This window comes from Macrobrachium nipponense, chromosome 33, assembly GCF_015104395.2.
Source record: "Macrobrachium nipponense isolate FS-2020 chromosome 33, ASM1510439v2, whole genome shotgun sequence".
In the NCBI taxonomy this organism is placed as follows: Eukaryota; Metazoa; Arthropoda; class Malacostraca; order Decapoda; family Palaemonidae; genus Macrobrachium; species Macrobrachium nipponense.
In genome coordinates, this window is record NC_087219.1 from 49,974,758 (window position 1) to 49,985,227 (window position 10,470).

General features: G+C 43.3%; 1 protein-coding gene across 1 annotated transcript in view; it reads left to right on the forward strand.

Annotated features, from left to right (window-relative positions):
• Positions 1–10,470, forward strand: part of LOC135202859 (bifunctional coenzyme A synthase-like) — a 31,605-nt gene that overhangs the window by 2,547 nt on the left and 18,588 nt on the right. Inside the window, exon 2 of the mRNA XM_064232316.1 lies at positions 9,717–9,785. Within this exon, the coding sequence (XP_064088386.1) occupies positions 9,717–9,785 (69 nt within the window). The remainder of the gene's footprint in view (positions 1–9,716; positions 9,786–10,470) is intronic.

Genomic DNA, 10,470 nt, shown 5'->3' on the forward strand with positions numbered 1-10,470 from the left:
AGAAGAGAAGAGCTAGGAAGATGTAAGAGCATAGCCTAGATTAAAGGTAAACATGAAATAAAATTATTTAGACTAGCATTTATGAGTATAAAATTGAAGATGAATGAATTCATATCTGATGGTCATGAATGAATGTACAAACTTGAGCATTGCTTCAAAAAATGCAAAACTTAACTATTTCTTAAAGGAAGTAGGTTATGTAGAATATGAAATGTATTGTAAGGTGGTCTATCATAACATCTATGCAAGCTTTACCCAACCTAATACTAGTGTTGTGCCATGTTGCTGCAGCATCATCATGTTTTTGTTGCATAAAGGCCACAACAGATTTGAAAAAAGTAGGTATGTTTATTACTACACACCATTGCCAAAGTGTGTTATCAGTAAAATAGTATAACTCAAGAAAAACTGTAAGGCCATGAATATAAAATACTTTTATGTAATGATTTCTAAATGATGACCTGTATTGAATGATGCATAGTTGTATTTTAGGGAACTCCCTTGTGGAATAATTTCATATAGGCAGTCCCCGGGTTACGACGGGGGTTCTGTTCTTGAGACGCGTTGTAAGCCGAAAATCGTCAGAAGCCGGAACATCGTCAAAACTCCTAAGAAAACCTTACTTTTAATGCTTTGGGTGCATTAAAAACTATGTAAACTGCATTCTTATTGCATTTTGATAAGAAAAACCTTCAAATATTTATTATTTTGCATTTTTGGAGTCATATTTCTTCTGCCAGATGAGCATTGTAGGCGTCGTAACCCTGGAACGTGTCGTAAACCTGGAAATAATTTCAGATAAATATAATTGAAAAGCGTTGTAACCTCGGAATGTCGTAAGCTGAACCCGTCGTAAGCCGGGGACTGCCTGTACTATTACTAATAAGAAAAAAAAATACTTTTATGTATTTAAGTAAGAAGCCCTATTTATTAGTTAAGTTAGTTTCAGTGTTTATGCTACCAGATATAAAAAATATTTTATGTTAAATGTTAACATGCCAATTTCATACAATGAACTTACCTGTCAGATATATACTTAGCTAAGACTCCGTCGTCCCCGACAGAAATTCAAATTTCGCGCCACTCGCTACCGGTGGGTCAGGTGATCTACCTGCCTGCCCTGGGCGGCAGGACTAGGAACCATTCCCGTTTTCTATCATATTTTCTCTGTCGCCGGTGGTATCAACATTGTTGTTACTACCTCCTGACTGGAATTCGCTTTTCAAGACTTTTTTGATCATCTATATTGGATTTCTTGGTGACGTACTGGATCGTTGTTTTGGCATTCGCTACTGTGGACTGGATTTGGACTTGCTTTTGATTTTTCTGATAGAATGTCTGATTCAACGTGTAGTGTGAGTGTGTGTGTGAATGTAGGCTGCAAGGTGAGGATACCGAAGGCTTCGGTTGATCCTCACACTGTATGTCGTAAGTGTAGGGGGTTTGACTGTTCTTTAGCTAACAACCTGTATTGAGTGTGAAAAGTTGAATGCTAATGAATGGAAGACTCTAACTTCTTACTTGAAGAAGTTAGAGAGGGATAGAATTAGACGGGCTGCACAAAAGAGTGTGAGTACAAGGCCTATTGAGCCTTTTTTCTGAGTCTAATTCTCCTATTATTAATGAATTTGATTCTCCCTATGTATCTGAACCCTCACAGGCTTTGCATTCGGATTCGGCTTCTGAAATCGCCAATCTGAAGGCTACTCTTCGTAAAATGAAGACAAAGATGGCGGCCATGCAAGGTAAGGGAAGTGATAGTGAATTATTTAGTGAAGTGAGTGTTCCCAGTGTTGTGGAGGGGGCGTCTGACCGTCCCTGCGATGCTCCCAGGCCTAGACCTCTTCCAAACTCACATACCCAGAGGAGAAGGAAAGTCGAAAGTCGTACGGAGGTTGTGGGGAATCCCCAACGGTCAGGCGTCCCTTCAGCAGGTTCTGTTTCGCTACAGTCTGCTCAGGACCGCTTTAATAGAAGCGTCCTACGAGATTGTTTCTCGTCGTCCGGTTCTCCTTCACCTAAACGAGGGTGGAAGGACTCGGATCTTTCTAGGCCACTGAAAAGGCACTGGAAAGAACGTGCGTTTGACTCGAGCCCGGAGCGCTTCTCGGAGGAAGCCCCCTCTTCTGTCAAGAAGGCTAAGCTGGTCTTGACACCTCCTCGAACGGTATTTTGAGGATCGCACTCCTTCGAGTTCTCCTGCTTCTTCTATTGAAGAGGACACTGGTGTGGCTTCCAAGAGGATTTTGATAGCAGTACAAGAGCAGTTAGCCTCTTTGGTTGGAGTTCTTTCGAGGGATCCCCCTCGCAAGAAGGACGCTAGACTTCCTATTAAGAATCTCGTCTTCTTTCGCCTGCCAGACGTGAAGCGTCCTCCAGGCATGAAGAGCCTTACAAGCGTGGGACGTCTTCCGGCCAGGCGCGAAGATTCGTTCAAGCGTCAGGAGCTATCCGAGCGAGTTGCTCTAGATAAGGATACGCTCAGGCGCGAGGCGCCAGCCAGGCGCGAGGAATCAGCCAAGCGCGAGGCGCCAGCCAGGCGCGAGGATTCAGCCAAGCGCGAGACGCCAGCCAGGCGCGAGGAGTCAGCTTTGCGTGAGGCGCCAGACAAGCGCGAGGCGTCAGACAAGCGCGAGGCGTCAGCCAAGCGCGAGATGCCAGCCAAGCAACAAGCTCCAGCCAAGCGAGAAGCGCCAGCCAACGCGCGAGGCGCCAGACAAGCGCGAGGCGCCAGACAAGCGCGAGGCGCCAGCCAAAGCGCGAAGAGCTTTCCAGGCGTGAGAAGTCAAGCAGACGCGAGGACTACTTGTAGACTTGAGAGAGAATCTGTTCACTCTATGAGTCCCTCTCCTAGTAGGAGTTTGTCACCAGTAGAGAGAGAACTTGGTGAAGATCCTCTCGTTTTTCAGGCCGATTCTCCGCACGGTGTGGAAGGAGATTTGGAAGACGAAGTTAACGGTAGAAGGATTCTCTAACTATAGAGTTTCTGACGGACCTTGTTTTGCAGGAGTATGGAGATTCGTTGACTCCGCGGCTCCCTTCTCGCTCGATCACTGTTTTCGAGTGCGATCGTACCGAAGTCTTCGTCGGTGTTGAAGATGAGACCTACGATCTCTATGAAGAGAGCTCTACAGTCTCTGGACAAATGGAGTTGTCGAAGAAGGATCTGGGCCAGAACCCCCAATTGCTGTATGGACCATCCAGCCACGACTTTTCTTGGGTTAAAGAGGTTTCTGGTACCGAACTGGGGAGAACATGGGCCTTTCTCTCCAGCGGCAGCCGAAGCGGACTTTTCAACCTTGGTTGATTCATCGCGGAGACACGCTTTGAATGGAGCTTGTGTGACTTGGGTGATTTCTGAGACTGATCATCTCCTCAAGGGCCTCTTCCATATTTTGGAAGTGTTTAATTTTCCTAGACTGGTCCCTTGGGGTGATGTCTAAGAAGGCTCATGACTCGGAAGGTCTAGACCCCGAAGTCATTCTGAGTATTTCTTTCTTGTATTGATAAGGCAGTACAAGACGGATCGGGAGAAATCTCCTCTCTCTTTGGAGCGGTACTCCTTAAGAAGAGAGTATTTTTAGTGCCTTCTTAACCAAGGCGGTTTCTCCCTCACAGAGAGCAGCCCTGGTTTTCGCTCCCATGTCAGACTTCTTGTTTCCTTCTCAGTTAGTGAAGGACATTTCTCGCTCACTGACTGAGAAGGCGACACAGGATCTTCTCCTTCAAACTGCAAGGAAGAAGAGACCCCTAGTTGCAGTTGACAAGAAAGGACCGACTTCTACGGTTCAGCCCTTTCGAGGAGGCCCCTCCCTCCCAGAGCTCCCTCCCTCCAGAGCTCCCTCTAAGAGAAGAGGTCCTGAGAGGAGAGGTAAATAAAGCTTCTTCCCGTCCCTTTAGAAAGGGAAAGGGAGTGAGACAGACAACCTCCAAACACCAGTGGGTGCCAGGCTTCTCGAATTTGCAGACGCCTGGACATTCATAAACTCGGACGCCTCTCCGATGTCCATAATCAGGAAGGGATATATTATCCCCTCCCAGACAGTCCTCCCCTAACGACTATTTCCGCGGGAACTGTCAGCCAGATACAGGGACCCTGTACTGAGGGATACTCTTCGTCTGATGTGAATCAAATGTGGGACAAACGGGGTTTTACAATCGGCTTTTTCTGGTTGCGAAAGCCTCGGGGGCTGGAGACCAGTACTAGATGTCAGCGCTCTGAACAAGTTCGTTCTAAAGGAGAAGTTCTCTATGGAGACTTCGGCCTCAGTCCTTGCGGCTTTACGTCAAGGAGATTGGATGGTGTCGCTGGATCTCCAGGACGCTTATTTTCATGTCCCGATTCACCCTTCTTTTGAAGAAGTACCTCCGTTTCATGACGGGGGGAAGGATCTTTCAGTTCAGGGCCTTGTGTTTCGGCCGGTCCACAGCTCCTCAGGTCTTCACATACCTGATGAAGAATGTGGCGAGGTTTCTTCACCTCAAAGGCGTCAACATCTCTCTATATCTGGACGATTGGCTCATCAGGGCCAGAACAGAGAGACAGTGTTTGGAGGACCTTTCTTTGACCCTAGACCTGATAAAGGCGTTGGGACTACTCGTGAACCTCGAGAAGTCACAACTGATTCCCAGACAGAACTTGGTCTATCTGGGGATTCAGATGGATTCTCGGGGTTTTCGAGTATTTCCTTCGCAAGAGAGAATCGTGAGAGGCTTGGAGAAAGTCTCTCTCTTCTTAGGGAAAGAAACGTACTTCGGCGAGGGAATGGTTAAGCCTTCTAGGGACCCTTTCCTCGCTCGAACAGTTCTTTCCTCTAGGAAGACTGCATCTTCGTCCTCTTCAGTTTTTCCTAAGAAGATCATGGAATTGGAAGACGGACTTCTCTCCAACAGTTTTCTCCTTCCAATGGAGATGAAACCACACCTGCAATGGTGGTTGTCCCCTCTAAAAGAGAACAAGGGAATTTCTCTGGAAGTTCCAAACCCAAGCCGAGTGTTATATTCAGACGCATCGGAGAGGAGTTGGGGAGCAACATTAGGACCGAGAGAAGTGTCAGGCACCTGGAAGGCAGCAACAGGTGTCCTGGCACATAAATTGCAAAGAACTTCTAGCAGTTCACTTGGCTCTAAAGTTCTTCGAAACCTTTTGTGGCAAACAGTGTGGTCCAAGTAAATGTGGACAACACTACCGCCCTGTCCTACATTCGGAAGCAAGGAGGAACACACTCCTTGTTCCTATACGAAATAGCAAGAGATCTGCTACTTTGGACCTCCCAGAGGAACATCTCCCTCCTGACAAGATTGTTCAGGGTACGAGAAACGTCAGGGCGGACAGACTGAGCAGGAAGAGCCAGGTCCTTCACACAGAATGGACCCTTCATTCAGAGGTGTGTCAGAGTCTTTGGGATCTTTGGGGCACTCCATCACGTAGATCTGTTCGCCACATTCCTTTCAAAAGGCTGGAAGTCTTTTGCTCAGTGGTGGAAGATCCAAGAGCTCTCGTGGTCGACGCCTTCCTGCTAGACTGGTCTCATGTAGACGTGTACACTTTTCCCCCCCCTTTCAAATCCTGGGGCAAGTGTGAGAAAGTTTGTAGCGTCCAACGGGACAAGGATGACCCTGATAGCCCCGTTTTGGCCAGCACAAGATTGGTTTGCAGTAGGTGATGGAGTGGACAGTAGACTTCCAAGATCCCTTCCAAGAAGGATGGATCTTCTCAGACAGCCACACTTCGAGAGGAGGTTTCATCAAAACCTCCCCGCTCTCGCACTGACTGCCTTTCGACTATCGAAAGACTTGTCAGCGAGGGGTTTTTCTCGCGAAGCTGCAAGCGCTATCGCTAGAGCCCGCAGAGCTTCCACTAGACGAGTCTATCAGTCTAAGTGGGAGGTTTTTAGAAGGTGGTGTAAGTCGAAGAAGTTGTCCTCCTCCAGTACCTCTATAACCGAAATCGCTGATTTCCTTTTGTTCCTGAGAGAGGTCTCTCACTTATCTGTATCGACTATCAAAGATACAGGAGCATGCTTTCGGCAGTCTTCAGAAACAGAGGCCTAGAGATTGCTGATAATAAAGATCTGCACGACTTGATTAGAATCGTTTACAAAACGACAAAATCTAAGGAACTAACTCCTCCCAGCGGAACCTGGATGTAGTTCTCAAGTTCCTTTCGTCTGACAGATTCGAGCCTCCTAATTTAGCTTTCGTTTAGGGATGTTAACGAGGAAATGCTTGTTTCTCCTATCTTTGGCGACAGCCAAAGAGTTGGTGAACTTCATGCCCTTGAAGATGAAGTCGGCTTTAACAGAGACTCGGCCTTCTGCTCGTTTAGAACACTTTTTCTAGCGAAAAATGAAAACCCTCGAATCCCTGGCCCAAGAGATTCGAGATTAAAGGCTTATCGAGTCTAGTAGGTAGAGAAACAGAAAGGTCTCTTTGCCCTGTAAGAGCCTTGAAGTTTCTACTTACAAAGGAGAAACAAATGGGGAGGCTAGGGACAAAGTCTTTGGTGTTTCGATTAAGGACCCCCCACAAGATCATGTCTAAGAATGCATTAGCTTTCTTCATAAGGAGCGTCATTACAGATGTTCACAAGTTCTGTCCGGACGACTCTTTTTTCCGCTTTTAAGAGTAAAAGCTCATGAAGTTTAGAGCAGTGGCGAGTCTCTCTCTTTTCAGAAGAATATGTCGCTAAAGAAAATCATTGATACGACATATTGGAGGTGCAATTCGGTATTTGCATCTCACTATCTTAAAGACGTTCGCGTGACCTACGAGAAATGTTCTTCTCTGGGGCCGTTCGTATCGGCGGAATACATGTGTACTGGGTTACGGGAGCAAACACCAATCCTTAACTTTGTACATAACCTTCTACTAGATATGTTCTAGATTTCTGCTGACAAAGAGGGCTCGGTGCTGCACTGCGGCCAGTCACTGTTGTTCAGTAAGGACTCTTGTGATATCTTTTAGAGGAGTATTAAATTTTTTTTTGAGAATTTTGTATGAATGCGTTTTAGTTTCGAGTTATGGTTGTTTGTAATGAGTTCGGGGATACTCAGAACAATTCTATATACTAACATGGTGGTTAGGATCAGGTGGTCGGGATTGGTTGTGCTCCTGCATAAGGTGTGTTGTCATAGAAGTGGTCCAGTACCCATTGACAAAGTCCTTTCAGGCTCTGCCGAGTAAGCGGTTCACATACCCATCGACAGACCCAAACCCCCAAGAACTAGCCATAGATCACATATCTCGCTAAAGTCTTGAGATGATGCAGACTACCGGGCTACAGCCACGAAGTCTACCACCTATCAGGTAGGAACCAAGGTTTTTCTTTTATACCTACAACATATGTTGTTTACCTGTCTATTCCATATTAGCTGTCTCTTACCCTCCACCAAAGGGTGCCAATCAGGTAAGATATATCTGACAGGTAAGTTCATTGTATGAAAATGATATTGTTATGATACAATAAGTTTCATACAAACTTACCTGGCAGATATATACGATTATGGCCCACCCACCCAGCCTCCCCGCAGGAGACAGGTGGAAGAGAGAAAATATGATAGAAAACGGGAATGGTTCCTAGTCCCTGCCGCCCAGGGCAGGCAGGTAGATCACCTGACCTCACCGGTAGCGAGTGGCGCGAAATTTGAATTTCTGTCGGGGACGACGGAGTCTTAGCTAAGTACGTATATATCTGCCAGGTAAGTATGTATGAAACTTTATTGTATTATAACAATATCATTTTTTGATTTTACTTTAATTAAATTTTTTAATCTAGCCAATTTTTTAAAGATGGGTATTACAGTTTATTGATTTGATATCTTTGCACACCATTACCAATGTGTGATATCTATAAGATATAACCCACAAAAACCTGTAAAGCCAAGAATATCAAACCATATTGTAATGATTGCTAAATGATATCCCATATTGAATTATGATTTTGTTTTTGGGAACTCCCCTCTGGAATCATTTTTTATGCTATTATTGAGACAAAAAGAAAGACTTTAATAAAGATATGCAAAGTCACAATGTCATCATAGACTGCTTTATCTAGCGATCCTTGTAAAGGTTCAGTGGCATGCATATTTCATAGGAATTAAATTCAAGTATGCTCAGGATTTTTCCTACAGTGTTTTCACAAAGGGAATGGTAATAAATGGAGGATGAAGATTATGTTAGGGCAGTCCTAAAGGCAGTAGACCATTCCTATTACCATGATGATATGGACTTTGTTGCTGGTGTAGAAAAGACAGTACAGAGAAGTCTTAGAAACTGGATAAGATGGAAAAATGTCCCAGGTTTTCAAGATAAAAGCATGTATCTTTAAACTGTAACTTACCACACAATATTATACATAGTTAATGATTATTCCAAGAGCAAACGTTACCACAATATTATACATAGTTTATTATTATTCCAAGAGCAAACGTTTAGATCAATTCATCAGCCTAGTTACACAATCAATATACCGAACTGTATTAGAAACAGCTCATTGTTTAACAAAGGAAAATTTATGGAATACTGTATGTAAAACTAATGCTTCTCTGCAGCAGGCTTCAGGACTAAGATTACTGTTGATGTGGAATAAGATTTATAGATACATAATTGAAAGAGGGGCAGAAAAATACAGAGCTACCAACATAACAACTTGTGGATAGGTCCAGGTCATGGAGGAAAGGTAGGGAGTAAAGGGTAAAGAGGAAGATTTGAGGTTGATGGTGTTCAGTCATAAAGTGCACAAGGTTAATGAGTTGAGGGAACTCTCCAAGCATCTAGTCCCACAGGTTTTGAGGATTTCCGAAGGCTTGATGGTGAAGCGAAAATTGCCGATAATCGAAAATTGGCAATTTATGGTGCATATGGCACCAATTACCAGATTTTGGTGCCTATAACCAGTTAATAGGGCCTCTGTTAGGTATGCAATAGCGCCATAACTCTATTATTGGCACCAATAACCAGAAATCTGCGCATTATGGTGCCAAAAATCTCAAGCGCCATAAACTGGATCGCCAATAACGGAGTCTGCTGATAATCTACATAGGTCTGCCTGTAAATATTTAGACAGCTCTACTTATGAACAAATTACGTTTTGAATGTCCATTCATATCTTGATTTGTCTGTAAGTTGGTTTTGAATATGTAGTGTGTCCTTTTTGTTGATGTTTACAGTCAAATTTTGCTCTAGGCACCTATTCTGCCAGTAAGAGGAAGCAGAAGACCCTGTTCCTTTAACCCCCTCCCTGATTATCTGCAGTATTTTCATGATTGTAAGAAGAATACATGATAGGTCATCACGCGAATAATAGGAATAATCAGGGAAAGGGTTATAGGAACAGGTTCTTCTTCTTCATGTTCTTCTGTTCTTAGTAGAAATTTCTTACTAGCAGAATAGGAACCCAAAGCAAAATATGAACTTATGGGTAGCAAAGGGGAGTGCTCCAAAGACAATTTTAACTTGTGAACTTGTCTGTTCGTATCTCTGAAAGTTCATAAACTGAAATTTCGTAAGAGTAGTCTGTATTTATACATGCATGTGTTTGTGATTATTATAATTGTATCAATGCAGCTATTAAATTTTTATTTTTACAATAGTCCTGCCAAATATTTTAATTTGTTTTAGATTTAGGAAATTGCTTTAATCAGATTTTAAATTCCACTTGTAATTTGCTTTTCTAGATGTTTGACAAGATTTTTATACACGTTGATATTTTGCAGATGGGGTCTTTAACTGGACTTCTAATTCTTACCCAGCCAGTCCGTAGAATTGTGTCAACACTCCCACAGGTAGGCAATTTATGATTTTTTTACTTTTATGGTACTGTATCTTGTTGCAGTCATGAGTGTTTCTGTCTTAGAATCTCTCCATATTGGACTCTTGTAAAGAAGATTATAGCACAGGGTATAGAAGTAAGTGCTGGCATACCAGCTGTATATCCTTTCTGAAAGTTAATCAGTTTTTATTAGATTGATGTATAAGATCCTACCCATTGTATGATGTGTGTCTGTCATCCAGACTGAAAAATTTACTGACTACAACATTTCCTCCTTTTCATAAATGTAATTCAACTTGTTAGTATGCAACAAGGAAAATTGAAATAGTAAATGTTGGAAGAATTAATAAAGGAAAAACAGATTCTCCACTCGAATACAAAAAAACTTTTTGCAGCATAATGGGATACTGCAAAGTGGAATAGAAGATGAAGATCTCACTCTGATATAAAAAACTTTTTGCATGCATAATGGATACTTGCAAAGTTGGTGTAAGATGAAGCTCATAGTATATACTTCAGAGATACCTCAGACATTTTAGTTGGTTTGGACACATAATAAAGAAGGGTTGATGAACAATTGGTCATCAAAAACAGTAGAAACCCAGAAAGTCTGAAAATGCATGGAAGACCTAGACCAGGTGGGAATTAGGTAGAAAGTGCAGAGGGCAGAAGAAAAGTCATTTCATGTCGAAATCTAT